Consider the following 15001-nt stretch of genomic DNA (forward strand, 5'->3'; position numbering starts at 1 on the left):
AGTGTCCTGCGGGACAGGACCAACATCATAGAGCTTCCAAAAGGGTGGCAAGAAGGGCACCCTACAGACCACCTCTGGAGGTCTGTTCGGTACTGTAGGCAAGCAGCAGAGGACCAGGTAGAAAGAAATGAGAGCACCACAAGTACTGACTGATGGGAGCTCATGAGCTTGCCGGATGGCCTTGATCTAGTCATGCTCTCAGTCTAGCCTACCTCACAAGGTGGTGGTGATGATGGTGGAGATAAAATAGAACAGGAGAGAATGATAGTGTAATCTGCTTTGGGTCCCACCAGGGGAGAAAAACGGTATAAATATCTGTAAAACCACTTGGCTTTGAGGGCTCTTTGCATTTCGTCTACTCCATGTACTTCCCTAGATGCTCTTCATAACTCTTTTACAGATCAATTTGAAAATTCAGGAAACTATATATCTAGCCTGTACCTGTGGCTCTCTGAAAACATTCAGAATGTTATGGTAGGGGTTGGTCAGGATCACACCAGCCATGTCTTTGTGAAGTGCCTGCCTGGTATTCTATTATGCAAACATTATGCATTCAGAGTCTATCTTGCAATCTATACAATTTAGCTTTTTAGAATAACAATAATAACATTCGATTTATATACTGCCCTTCAAGATGACTTAACGCCTACTCAGAGTGGTTTACAAAGTATGTCATTATCCCTATAGCAACAATCACCCTGTAAGGTGGCTGGGGCTGAGAGAGCTCCTAGAAGCTGTGACTGACCCAAGATCACCCAGTGTAAATTTTGTATGTGAGCACATGCCACGGGTATGCAGCCAGTTGGCTTGATCTTGTGCTGGGCTTCAATTTCCTGATGTATTACGGCTGGTGCTGTCTGGAATGAAATGGTCAGGGTGTCTGGCCTTAGCTCTAAAGCCAGTCACCTGGGGCTGCTCAAAGGCAACTTCATAAGAAGGCACATAATATCCCTTGGCTGTAGCTAGGCAGTTGCTCATCTAGGGCTTTTTTCTGGGAAAAAAGGTGGTGGAACTCAGTGGTGGAACTCAGGACCACACAATGACGTCTTTAGGTTGGCTGGAATAAGGGGGGAGTTTTTTAAAGTTTAAATTGCTCTCGGTGAAAATGGTCACGTGGCCGGTGGCTCCGCCCCCTGATCTCCAGACAGAGGGGAGTTTAGATTGTCCTCCGCAGCGACGCCGAGGTCAATCTAAACTCCCCTCTGTCAGGAGATCAGGGGGCGGGGCCACCAGCCATGTGACCATTTTCAAGAGGTGCCGGAACGCCGTTCCACTGCGTTCCAGCTGAAAAAAAGCCCTGCGCTCATCTAATGTGAGAAGCTGCTCTCACTCTTGGTGGGCCTGCTCTGAAAGTCTTGCTTTTTCATAGTTCTTACCACACACAGAGGATCGGATACTCATTACCGGGGCTGCTGATTACAAGGTGCATGTCCACGACCTGACTGTTAAAGAGACCATCCATATGTTTGGGGATCACAAGAACAGAGTCAAGCGTATTGCCACGGCTCCCATGTGGCCCAACACGTTCTGGAGCGCAGCGGAGGATGGGCTCATCCGGTAAGAGTGCTATGCTCTTCTCTTCTGAAGTACCGTAGCTACCATAGCTTTCCTCCCTTCTCCTCCCCACTCCCACCGAAACTCTCTGAGGATGGTAAGGATACTGTATTAAGCATGATATGTCCCACATTTTGGGTGGTGTGAAGCAGGTGACATAAGTGGTACCACTTTCAATTTTGGTATGAGATCCTTTTAGAACAAAAGAACAATAAAGTTCCCTTTTGCAGTCATAGGGCCATCTAACCGGACTCAGGCAGAGAAGAGTCTTCTTGAAATCTGCTACCTTATCCTTTAGGTTCTGAATCTGGGATGTGCTCTGCCAGTGAGCCTACATCAGTCCACAGTCTTCCCATCAAAAATTGCAGTCCAGCCTTTCTAAGAAAGTTGCTGAAAATATGGTCTTTGTTTTCCATGGCGGGCCAGAGTTCAGTGCCTACCATTGACATTTGGAGGCAGATGAAGACTTGTTTTATTTAGGACAGCGTTTTTAAATGTTTTTAAACTTTGTTTTTAACTGCTGTTTTTGATTTTACATTATGAGCCTCCTTGAGCACCTTTGGAGGAAAAGTGGCCAATAAATGTTTTAAATAAATACATACATGTCTGACACTCTGGGTATTTGTTGACATACGTTCATTTCTATCCCTTTCAGACAGTATGACCTGCGAGAGAACAGCAAACACTCAGAAGTCCTGATAGATCTGACAGAATACTGTGGACAGCTCGTGGAGGCCAAATGCCTCACTGTCAACCCCCAAGACAACAATTACCTAGCAGTGGGAGCCAGCGGGCCTTTTGTGCGGATCTATGATATACGCATGATCCACAACCACAGGTAACTGTGTCTAGTGTGGGTACTGCAAGACCCCATTTGTGATGAGGTCAAGCTCATAAGCAGAAGCGTTGAAAGGATTAAAACTTTAAAAAAGGATGAAAAGTCAATTGAAACATCTGGACAGCAATTTCAAAATACATGTAACTTCAAGAGGAGCAACCATACTAGTCTGTTGTGGTAGGAACAGGAAGGGGGTCCCATGGCAACCTCTAAAAATCCCTATGAAATTAAGTACATTGAATTTGGTTAATAATTAACTATGCTACCAGTGGTAGTCCTGCATCCAACTTGGCTAAACCCAGGTAGCAGATCAATTTTTACAGTACTAAGGAAGAGAAGAAATTACTTATTACTTCATTTATACCCCAACTTTATCCCCAATGGAGACTCAGCATGGCTTCCAGGATTCTCCATTTTTTTTCATCACCGCAACCCTGTGAGGTAGGTTAGGCTGGGAGTCTGTGATTTGTCACCTGGTCACATGGCGATCTTCCATGGTGAAACAGGATTCGAACCTCAGCTCCCAGATTCTAGTCCAGCACTCTTAACTGCTACACCATTGCTCTTACCCACTTTGAGTCCTGAGTTGGTGAGAAGAAAGGCAAGATATAAATATTTGAGATAAAGAAATGTTGTTTGAGGATTCTTTACATCTGTTCTGGACGTTGTAGAAGTCAAACTTGGATGATCCAATGGAAGCAAGTCAGGCACTTTCACAAATTATCTCTTGTTTCTTGTCTGCCAGCTGGTATTCTAAACCATATTTTAATAGTCGCTTAGAATCCTTGTTGTTAGTCAAGAAACAAACCACAGTCGGCCAAACTGAATTATTTAAATTTCATAACAAATTGTGGTTTGCTACGTGCATGTGGAGAAAGGGGGAGGGAACACACCAACTCAAGAAATTTCCGGAGGGCTGGAATGTTTCCCCAGTGATTTCGGTATGTTTTCCCTCCTAATGGTAATTGTTTTTGGCTTTCTTGCTTTCTTAATTGAGGAGGGGCAGAAAACTAGCGGTCTAGTATCGTCATTTTTTTAAAAAAAACTCTTTTTCTTTTCTGCTAGAAAAAGCATGAAACAGAATCCTACCGCTGGAGTCCATACATTTTGCGATCGGCAAAAGCCCCTCCCAGATGGTGCTGCACAGTACTATGTAGCAGGTATGACTTCTGTAGCTGATGCCCAGTCCAGTGCCGCTTGTTTATGTGCTCTGGAAGGTGCCAGTATGCTCAGGTGACACATGGGACAGCCTGAAGCTATGTTTTCTCAGAAATCAGTCTCACTGAACTCAGTGGGGCTCAGCATAGCCTGGGACTGCAGTCATAAGGCTATAAAAGGATACCTCCCCACACCTGCAGTTTGTATTTCCCATAGTTGTGGCTTCAGTGTGAGCAGATGACTCCTTCTGCTTGCTGCTGCTTGGAAGCCAGCATAAATGGGAGCTGCGCTGTGCCTTGTAGGTTGTTGTTAAAGGGAGACTGAAATAGCTTCCGTCTTCCACCAACTTTTATAGATGAACTCTGTTTGGGTTTCTTCTCTGTTCTACAGGACATCTTCCAGTGAAACTACCGGACTACAATAACCGGCTGAGGGTGCTGGTAGCTACATATGTCACCTTCAGTCCCGATGGTACAGAGCTGTTGGTGAACATGGGAGGGGAGCAGGTAGGATGGGCTGAACTGTCAGCTTTAAAAAGCAGATGATTGATGGGCTGTTCTCTACATTTCCCAGCTGTATTCTCCTGTATGTTGCAAACAGTGCTCTGTAAAAATCTTCTTTTAGAATATGTCTGTAATGGGTGTAGCGGATTGTATCCTTGCAGAATTGCTTTCATCACTTTTGATCTTCTTTGGAAGCACCTTGCAGTAAAATGGAGTGACTGCCCTCCTTAAATTCAGCTGGAAAGGTTGCTTTTTTAAAAAAAAAAGTAGTGCTGAGGCTTTTGTCACTCCGCTGCTCTCCAGCCCCTCTGCGTTGCAGAAAATATTGCAAAGTTTGAGGAAACCGAAAATGGCACGAAATGATCTCTTGTGATTGAACCCAGTGGTTTTAAAATGTTGTGGACTTTCTGACCAGAGGGCTTCTTCAGCAGATGCTGTAGATTCAAAAGCTAGTAATGCCTTCAGAATACTAGTTAGTTAAATTAATTAGACTTTATGGTGCCGTAGTGCTTAGGAGCTGCACAGAACGCAACAGTGATACGGCCTCCTTCCTTTTTGGGTAATGTTCTACATTGGTAGCACTTCCTTTGTCTGACTGATAGTTTTCCTGAAGGCCTTAAGAGTTTAACGCTGCATTTTCATTGTGACCCTGGGTCCTGAACATCTCTTCTCTGGGTGGAGAATTGTGGCCATCTTCGTTATATTTCCGGTTACAGTGAGCTTTAAAATTAGGAATTCTACTGGTGTGTAAGATTCCATATGCTTATCTGTGCAATGCCTTACTACTCTGAACTGTTAAACTCTAACACCTTTTTGTGTACCTGCAGCAGAGCATGACACGCTTTATAGAGAGTGTGGTGTACTACTCTGGTTTCATCTGGACCCCTCCATCCTTTAGGGGAAACAATTTCCCTAAATGCAAGCTAGTTTGTCTGTCTCTTACCCTAGTGAGGCAAACTTGCTTCCTTCCCAAGCTGATGACTTTGTTTTAGATTTCCAAAAACTGCAAGACACTTCAGTGCACGATGTTGATGGAAGGTGCTAATTCTCCCTTCTGACATAGCTCATTCCTTTTGCAGGTGGCTGGGGATTCCTTAGAAGTATTTGGTTCTCAGTTGGTCACCTTCTGTGAGAATAGCCTTTGATTTAGTGCCTTTTCCTAAATCCATGTCTTAATTTCATTGCTCACAAGTTACAGCGAATGAATATACAATCCAGGTACAGGGTATTTGTGATTTTTTTCTTTATACACATGTTTGGTAATTCTCATGTTATGTTCAAAATAATGCAGGTGAACTTGTTATTTAAACCCCATATTTATCCAGGTACAAGCCCCTGGTTTCATTTGTAAAGTGAACATTCATTGGCTTTTTCTTACAAACAGGTGTACATGCAGGATGTATGTGTGTTCGTTGTAACTTGTGCACAGAGCTGCTTTATTCTTGTGAGGACAGTGTTGACATCTACTGGTTGCTGTGTCATCTTAGGTGACTTAGCACAATACTTTCATGTGGGTGCTTCATTCCTTGTTCATCCCGTGTGTCTCCCCGGATAGTCTGCAAGCTCACTGCTCATTTTGATTTTTCTAGGTTTACTTATTTGACCTGACTTACAAGCAGCGGCCATACACTTTTCTCCTGCCAAAGAAATGCCACTCTTCAGGAGGTAAGTATGATGGTTTGGGAACAGAGAGGGGGTTTCCAGTGTAGTGGCGTGTTGGATATAACTCCTGAGGCATTTCTGTGGACTTATTTTCCCCCGCCCCAGCTCTCCCCCCCACCTCGTGTTGCATGTTGGCATAGTTGAATATAGGGATTTTTTTAAAGCTAAGTGTCTAGTCCTCTTGGTGGCTACCACAAATTGGAAAATGAGTGTGACGACTTTCTGCTTTAATCAATTGGAAGATGGCTGGGGAACACCAGGGATCCAGTTCCAACAAGTTTGCACAACAGTTTATTGGGCAGAGCAGCCGAGGATGGCATTGAGCAGCTAGCAAGGCTTTTTCTACAGAGTTAGTGTCCAAAGCCTATTTACACAGCAGGACAACCAGGTGTCTGTAATGAATTTTCTGTGGAGTAAAGAAAGCCGAGAGAGGCGTCCAGCAAGCAACGTGGCTTTGAACGATCAATAGCGATAAATAAATAATGCTGTAAGCATGCTGTTCTTTCCAAGCATGGTTTCTGCGTGTAGGCAGTATCGCTGGCTCTATGTTGCTTTCAGTTTGTGATGCAGTTCTCAGGAGGGGCGAGGTATAGTTTCATTCTGGTTTCTTGTTTGAATTGGTGGGCACAAAAGTTCTTCCCTCTCTTTAAGCAATCCCTGAAATTATAGTAAGAGTGAGGGGCGGGGGGAATGGTTTACAGGTCTGTTCTCTCCAGCCTTGCAGAATATGACTCCTGGCATTCCAGATGATATAAAAACCTATATATTAGGTTTGCCCCAGAGCTCTTCTAGCATTTTAGGAACAAGCACACCAGGAATGTGCTGGCTGTTGGACCTTTTTCCTGTATTTACATCCCATATTAATGTTGGTGGGTGGGTGCTGCAGTAGTGGGATCCTGACATGCAGGACCCTTTCCAGTCTCAAGGCCAGATGTTGAGAAAAGCAAATCAATGCAGCCAAGCCTGTATCCTGCCATTTCCTGCAGTTAGGTATATTGGAACAACTTGCATTGTAAGATGTAAGATGTAAAACTTTCACATTACAAAGCGAATGTTGCATTTGGTAGTGAGAACCCTGCTGATTCTTATGTGAATGTTGGTGGTTAGGAGGCTGAGCTGTGGATTAGGAAGTGCCCCTATCTCGGTTCTCCTGTGAAATCACTAGGTTGCCGTGGGCAAGCATCCTCCCTACCTTTTCCATCTGCTGTATGGGTGCAAGAGTGCTGGGTTGGGTTACATGAAATGGGTCCCTGGTGTCAAACTCATTGGCTTCCCTTACAGGACTCTTGAGAGCATTACTAATACAAGCATGGTGTTTTCCCCACTTCTAATGTGCCATGAGGGGTTAAGCGCATGGAGCCAGGTGAGGGTGGCAGTGAGCATTGCTGTTGGGGTTCCACTCAGCCACTGCAGAACAGTCAAATGTCTGCATGTTCTCTGTAAGTTACTCAGTTTTTCTTCACAACCCGTAGAGCTGCAGAATGGGAAAACATCTACCAATGGGGTGTCGAATGGCATCCATCTCCACAGCAACGGATTCAGGTTGGCCGAGGGCAGAGCGCATGTCAGGTACAATGGCACATGCCTTGCGTGCCTGTTTGTTCTCCGTGTCTGCTGTTCCTTGTGTTTGTGTGAGTTCTGTATTTTTAAAACTCAAACAGCACCCCTGCTGTTATGGGAATTGACTTGCAGAGACTGGGCCACCTGGTCTGGGAACTGTCCTGGGTCCTGGAAGCTTGGTCATGGATGGAACAGCTGTGTTCTCACCCCCTTGCTGCCCTGCATGGCTGGGGGTGGAAGAGACGCATCCGTGTACGTGAGCATATGGCATGTGAGAAGGGCCCAGACTGTGGCGAGTACCCTGGTCTCCTTTGAGGGGAGTGCCCTTGTCCAGTGTGGTTCTGGAGAACTTGCTGGAGTTAACCTGGATTGGACGCTTGATGGAGCTTAGCCCTGCAACCAGCATGGCATTTTAAGGCATCTTATTGAAAGCTGCCTTGAGTTCCTACAAGGTAGAAAGGTGACTAATTAATGTTTTAAATAAATTTAAATAAATAAATAAAGGTTTAGTCGTAGGCGGTGAGGGGAGTGTGTGCCTGTGAGCATAGTGGCAGAGTGTTTGGTCCTTGCAGTTACATCACCGCAACAGGTCCCTTTGCATCTGGAGTAAGAGGAGAAGGGCTTCTGTGGGCCAGTGTTATCACTGCCATGCGTACTTGAGACCCAACCTTCAGAGGCTCAGTGGCCAAACATAATGTCTTTGAGTCAGCAGCGAGTTAGGCCTGCTCTGGGCAATGAGGCTTGGCTCCGCTCTTTTATGATGTGGTTCTCTTGTTATTGTTAAAGCAAAGGGCTGGTTGCTTTGGGCCTCCCTGACCACATTCTAGCATTTCTCGTTTCTGTAGCCCGCAGGCAGAGCTTCCTCCTTACCTGGAGAAAATTAAATTGCAAGCCAACGAGGCTTTTGCTTGCCAGCAGTGGACTCAAGCCATCCAGCTGTACAGCCAAGCGGTCCAGAAGGCCCCCAACAATGCCATGCTGTACGGAAACAGAGCCGCCGCATACATGAAGCGCAAATGGTAAGCAGACCGGGCCAGGTTATGGAGGAGAGTGATTGCAAAAGGGAGCCTCTTGTGCCAGTGAGCATAGTTCTGGGAAGGATGGAGTTGTTGGTCTAGATCCCAGAATACATGTATGTAACCTCCTTCATAGCTGGCTCTCAGCTGGGGTGCTGGCACATGGCTCCACCTATGACTGCTCAAGGGATCCACTCTTCGACTTGCTATCTCTAGGCAGAGGAACCAGCTGGGCTTCTGATTTCTGGGCTAGCTGTGCTGTAATCTGGCATTTCTGCCTCCTCAGCAAGCCGAGGCCTGCCTTTCCCCACTGGGAGAGATTCTGCAAACAGCACCATGAAGCAGAGTCAGCCTTTAGAGTGGAGATGCTCTCTAGTGGTGTTAGAGAGAGGGAATAGGAAGTGGTTGACTTCCCTTCATGGTCTGAAAGGAGGGAGATGAGGGCAGGGGAGTGGGTTTAGGTCATACTTTTACTGCAAGGGTCTTGATGTCTCTGTCCCCACTTGCAGGGACGGGGATCATTACGATGCTTTGCGAGACTGCTTAAAAGCCATCTCCCTGAACCCGTGCCATCTGAAGGCTCACTTCCGCCTGGCCCGCTGCCTCTTTGAGCTGAAGTATGTGGCAGAAGCGCTGGAGTGTCTGGATGACTTCAAGGGAAAATTCCCCGAGCAAGCACATAGCAGCGCTTGCGATGCCCTAGACCGGGACATCAATGCAGCCCTCTTCTCGAAAAGCGATAATGGTGGGGACCAGCATAACCGTGCATTTCCCTTCTGCTTTAGTGAAGGCCAAATCACTTTTGTCCAGAATGTACAAACTTCTCAAAGGTGCCAGAGCTATCTGGGGACCACTTGCCAGACTGTATGGGGAGTTGCATTGGATCAGACCAATGATCCATTGAGTCCAGCTCCCTGTTTCACACAGCGGCCAAACCAGGTGCCCCCAGAAGGCAGGAAACAGAGGCTAAAGCATCCCTCTGTTGTAAAGGGCTGGCCTTTGTGCCTAATTTAAGGACTAAGGTGGTCTGGAACCTGAAGTCCTGGGTTCAGACTGCAGCTTGGCCTTAAATTCAGTAAAGGTGGGATGGAGCCTTGGGTGATGGAGGCTGAGAAAATAGCTACTTTTATCATCTTCAGAACTAAGCAGAATGAGTTTGTTAGCTCATTTTCACCCTTTTGGCAAGTAACTTTGGTATTTTATGGGTTTTTCTAGCAGAAGACAAGAAAGCGGGTGGCCCCATTTGGCTGCGAGCAACCGGGCGCAAGGATTCCATCTCGGAGGATGAGATGGTGCTGAGGGAGCGCAGCTATGACTACAAATTCCGGTACTGCGGCCACTGCAACACCACCACGGATATCAAAGAGGCTAACTTCTTTGGAAGGTATGTCGGGCTTCTCTTGAGACCTGGTGTCTGAATACTGTCACAGAGGATCAGGCCCACACCAGACAGGCAGCTCTGGGGAAAGCAGCCCAGAGCTGGTTTTTCAGCAAACCAGTGCAGCAGCTGAACAAATGTGTGCAGGATTGCCAGTGGGTATTTTGCATGGATACAGTGTTTTTTTGTTGTTGTTGCAGTCTCTGATATAAGCTAAAGAGAACACTGGGTGCCCTCATCATCTCTGCAAGCGTAATTGTTCCATGTGCTGCTGAGCCAGTGATAAACCTTCTCTGGCTTGAGGCTCCTATGCAATTCATGCTAATGGAGTCTGAACTTGCTGAGACTGAGAAGGGAAGAGACCTTGAGGTCATAGTGGACAGCTCAATGAGCATGTCAACCCAGGGTGCCACAGCTGTGAAAAAGGCAAACACTGTGCTGGGAATTATTAGGAAAGGGACTGAAAATAAAACAGCCAGTATTATAATGCCCTTGTAGAGATCTATGGTGCTGCCTCATTTGGAATACTGTGTTCAGTTCTGGTCACTGTATCTCAGAAAGCGCATTGCAGAGCTGGAAAAAGTACAGAAGAGGGCAACCAAGATGATTAGGGGGCTGGAGTTCCTTTCCTATGAGGAAATGTTGGAGATTCTGGGACTTCTCAGTTTATAAAAGAGATGACAGAGGTTTATAAAATTATGCATGAGCTAAAGCGAGTGGGCAGAAAACTTCTCCTTCTCCTAAAATAACAACAACAATATTCGATTTATATACTGCCCTTCAGGATGACTTAACGCCCACTCCGAGCTGTTTACCAAGCACGTTATTATCCCCACAATAATCACCCTGTGAGGTGGGTGGGGCTGAGAGAGCTCTGGAAGAGCTGTGATGGTCCCAAGGTCACCCAGCTATTAAAAAGACAGAAGCTTGGTTTTCCAGCCAACCATTTGTTTCCCCCACTACGGCTTCTGTAATTTGATTACAATCTTGTTGCTTCAGCTGACCCCTTCAATGGTATCCGGTTGATCTCAGCCTTGATCCCTCTGCTTTTACCTCTTCTAGCAACGCACAATACATAATCAGTGGCTCCGACGACGGCTCCTTCTTCATCTGGGAGAAAGAGACGACCAACCTCGTGCGGGTTCTGCAGGGGGACGAGTCGATCGTCAACTGCCTTCAGCCCCACCCGAGTTACTGCTTCCTGGCCACCAGTGGCATTGACCCCGTTGTACGGCTGTGGAATCCCAGGCCAGAGGTAAGAGTGGCGTCAGGTGACTGGCTAAGACCTTTGCTTAGCTGTTTATGCCCTGCTTTTTTCCCTAATGGGAGCCCAAAGTGGATTGTGATGCGATTCTCCCCTCCTCCCTTTTTTCTTCATGGTAACAACCCTGTGAAGTGGGTCATGCTGCAAGTGTGTAAGTGGCCCAAGGTCACCCAGAGTGCTTCCATGACGAAGCAGCGAATCTGACCTGGGTCTCCCAGAGCCTCGCGCGTGATGCTGTAACCACTACACCATACTGGCTTTCTGCGGTGGGAGTTGGCAGATCTCTGTGCAATAGGATGATAACATTATCTGAGCCTTGCGGCTCTGTTGGTTCTGCAGTGCAGACCCTGAATACCTTGGTTGCAGAATTCTTGCGATGGGGCTGGGATGCTCGTGTTGGACAGGGGTGGGCCTTTTGCTACCTAAAGAAGGCCTGAAGTGATGTTCGAAGTGATGGCTCTTGCGTGCTCTCTTCTAGACAACCTCTCATAAGAGTGAGGACAAAACAAGGAAGTACACAAGTCACCCTGTACTTCTTGGCAGGTCTTCGGACACTTGGTTTTCAGACACAACATGCCTGCTGGGGAGTTAAGCCAACCCCCTCTGAACAGGGACATGTTGCCATTTGCCCCTTCCCTCTTGTTCTTTCAAGCAGATGTAGTCCAACATGGTATAGTGGTTGGAGTGCTGAACTAGGATCAGAAGAAAGTCGCAGAAACTTACTGGGTGACCTTGGGCCAGTCTCACATATCCTAGCCTACTTCACAGGGTTGTTGTGAGGATAAAATGGAGGACGGCATGATGTAAGCCATTTTGGCCACAAAGGGAATAAACATACGAAAAGACGTTAAAGTCTGGTAGTAGCCATTTTGGTAGGCACAAGCCTAACACTCCTTCCTTTCTCCTCCCTTCTTCTCCAGAGTGAAGCACTGAACGGGCGTGTGGTAAAAGACATGGAAGGTGCTTCCCAGGCTAACCAGAAGCGAATGAACGCAGACCCATTGGAGGTGATGCTGATGAACATGGGCTACCGGATCACAGGACTGACCAGCAGTGGGGCCGGAGGCTCAGACGATGAAGACAGCTCAGAGGGGCAAGTCCAGTGCCGGACCAGCTAAAGCTGAATTGCCTCTCCTTCCCATAAATATTTTTTGTTTGTTTGAAGGGAAATTTAGTTTGCTCAGTTTTGGACTCTGACGAACAACTGCACTGTTTCACACTATGCACAGAGTAGGACCCGCCAGCAGGGACCGAAGTGGCTTTGTTTAAACTGCTGCTACCCTTTCTTCCCCTTTGCCCACCCCACCATTCCACTCTGGAGCAGCATGGGATCGCAGCCCGTTGGAGCTTCGCCTCTAGCAGAATCTAGTCTGTGCTGGGATTTCTCTTTTCTTATTTTTTTTTGCATTGTCTGTGAGCAGTGTAAAACCATCCTCATCTTCCAGTGCCGCTGCACTGCCTGGAAGAGAGGTGTTGGGGGGTGGGCATTGCCTACACAAATGCATTTGGCAGAGAGGATGTTTAAAAACTCAATAAAATGTCAACCTAGGGCAGGGATTACGGAATGGCATTAATGCAGTGGTCTCTTGTCTCCAAAGCTTGGCTTGCCTGCTCCACTGTTACCAAACAGCCTCAAGTAAGGTTGCTTTGGCTCAGCCAGCAGCCACCTAATGTTCACTTGGCCTTTGCACCTGGCACGCAGTCGCAGCAGAGTGACCAGATGAAAAACTGGCAGGCTAGCTAATGCAAGGCGACAGTACGTGGCCCCTGCTGCTAAGCAGAGGTGCCAACTTCCTGGCTCTCATATCTAATGCTTTCTCTGTCTTCTCTGTGCAGAGAAATGACTGTCCCAGGGAGAAACCCCCAGCCATAGGGCTTGGTGACTTCTGTGGCTGTACCTAGTAAAAACATCTGAAGCTGCTGTTCGGAAAACTCCTGCTGTTTTTGTTTTCTCCCTCATTGGAAACCTTTTATTTCCCAGGTCTCCTTGGCTGTGAATTGGGGCATCTTGCTGATGTGCTGCCTCACAGCTGGGGGTGGAAGCCTTGGAAAGAATCTCTCCTGTGACTTGGCTGCTCAGGATCTGCCGCTGGTTCGGGACAAGGGCACTTCTCTCCTCAGCCACATTCAAATCTGTCTGCGACATACACGAACATGGCTTTGCTTGGACGTTGTTCCCTTCTCTTGTCCGCTCCCCCCACCAGATGCCACTGAACAACCTGGGTTTCTAAACCAGATTAGATGGTGGTGTAGAATCCTTGTATGCAGAGAGGAAACAATTTGTGTATATTTCAGAGCTTTCCAACCCAGGAAGCTTTCTATTGCCCTCCTTGTGGTGATGGTGGGGGGGGGCGGGGGGAGCATGTGGGGCTGCACAACCACAGCCAGCAAGCTGTGCCCATGGCCATGACACATAAGCAGGGGCTTTATGTCTGAATGTGGCCCTTGTCCCCAATGGGGTGACTGTTTCTTTTTTTGCCCTTTGGCTTAGGAATTTCCTTGGGAACTTTTTGTACCTCTCCAGCTGTGGCTTCTCAGAGTGTTGAGGTGGGCAAAGCCTTCTCAGTTGGCAGAGGAGTCTAGCTTTTCTCTCATCCTATACGGTTGTACTCACTATATTCTAACCATCAAATGGCTCCTGGGCAACAGACACATTGTGGAGCATTGCCTAAAACCAAAGAGTTCTTAGAAACAACACATTTCTTCACTGTTTTGTTACCTGGACAGCATTGGCCCTTGTGTTTGCTGGGTGGTGGGGGTGACAATGCCCAGCAGAAATGCCATTTTAGGGGAAGCTTCTTGGATTAGGAATTTTCTTGGAGGCCTGATATCCCTTTGAGAAAGAAAACTGTACATACTGCGATTGCTCAACACAGTAGGGCAGCCTTGGCTCTTCCTTCCTGTGCTGGCCTCTATCCTCATGGGCTGTACTCTTGACATTGTCCAAACCGTTATGACATTGTGGAATTGCCCTAAACCACCTCGTAACTGTTTCAGCAGATAACTCATGAATGCTCCATTGGAAGCAAGCCCAGCCTGCAGTGGGATGGACAGAAAGCCCCTGGGTCAACCCACTTGTTTTCCCCTTTCCCGAAAACATCTTTGCTGTGGTCTTGTGCAAGGCTTCCCTTGTAGGAGCTGAGGTAGAAGTCTCCAAAAGCCCCTTGTGTTGTCCTTCCTGACCCCCTCCCCACTTTTCCTCTATAGGCCAAAGTTAAGCCACAGGCTGTTCAGGTGGACAAGGATGGCATCGCCCTGAAGAAATCCGGGCTGTAGCTATTTTTCAGGGACCAAGCCAACTTCTGTGCAGTGGTTGCCTGTTCAGTAAAGCCATATACTTTGCCCAGGCTAGGCAGCCATTTTCAAAGGCGCAACTATGTGTTTGGATATTCTCTGTGTGAGTCCATCTCTTTTGGGTTGGAGTATTCCAGATGCTTCAAATGGCACAAAATCCAGCTGTGTTCCTTCTGCTGAACTAAACTCTTTTGGATTCCCTCTCATCCCCAAAACACAAAAGCATTGTAATATCCTGGATTAACACCAACCCAAATAACAAGCAGGGTGTGGTGTTTTAGTTGGTCTTCAAGGTATTGCATGACTTTTGTATTTGGCTTATGCTGTGGACCAATGCGTATTGCATCTGTGTGTGGTCACCCAAAGTCACTTTTCCAGTTGTCTTTCAATGTTTTAAAAAGTATGATCATAGATCCAGAGGAGTTAGCCGTGTTAGTCTGTAGTAGCAAAATCAAAAAGAGTCCAGTAGCACCTTTAAGACTAACCAATTTTATTTTATTGTAGCATAAGCTTTCGAGAATCAAGTTCTCTTCATCAGATGCCTGATCCGGATCAGGCATCTGATGAAGAGAACTTGATTCTCGAAAGCTTATGCTACAATAAAATAAAATTGGTTAGTCTTAAAGGTGCTACTGGACTCTTTTTGATTTAAAAAGTATGGGCTCAGTTGGGTCTGGTAGATATGTGAGATCTGAAGCCCATAGCAAAGGGTGGGGGTGGGGGGAATCTGTTTCTTATCTGTCCACTTTGACTGGAGCATAAAAAATGCCTCCT

The 15001-nt window shown here is 46.9% G+C and overlaps 1 protein-coding gene across 4 annotated transcripts in view; it reads left to right on the forward strand.

Moving 5' to 3' along the window:
• WDTC1 (WD and tetratricopeptide repeats 1) overlaps positions 1 to 15001 on the forward strand; it is a 30760-nt gene that overhangs the window by 11890 nt on the left and 3869 nt on the right. The window contains exons 6-16 of one of the 4 annotated variants that reach the window (XM_054999427.1): positions 1370 to 1557; positions 2210 to 2392; positions 3458 to 3552; positions 3941 to 4056; positions 5643 to 5718; positions 7188 to 7284; positions 8121 to 8294; positions 8801 to 9036; positions 9510 to 9675; positions 10732 to 10924; positions 11854 to 12026. In XM_054999427.1, the coding sequence (XP_054855402.1) occupies positions 1370 to 1557; positions 2210 to 2392; positions 3458 to 3552; positions 3941 to 4056; positions 5643 to 5718; positions 7188 to 7284; positions 8121 to 8294; positions 8801 to 9036; positions 9510 to 9675; positions 10732 to 10924; positions 11854 to 12026 (1697 nt within the window). Of the gene's footprint in view, positions 1 to 1369; positions 1558 to 2209; positions 2393 to 3457; positions 3553 to 3940; positions 4057 to 5642; positions 5719 to 7187; positions 7285 to 8120; positions 8295 to 8800; positions 9037 to 9506; positions 9676 to 10731; positions 10925 to 11853; positions 12483 to 15001 lie in introns of those variants that run through there. The other 3 variants (XM_054999426.1, XM_054999428.1, XM_054999429.1) reach the window with 3 other exon arrangements.

Source organism: Eublepharis macularius, chromosome 15, assembly GCF_028583425.1.
Source record: "Eublepharis macularius isolate TG4126 chromosome 15, MPM_Emac_v1.0, whole genome shotgun sequence".
Classification (NCBI taxonomy): Eukaryota; Metazoa; Chordata; class Lepidosauria; order Squamata; family Eublepharidae; genus Eublepharis; species Eublepharis macularius.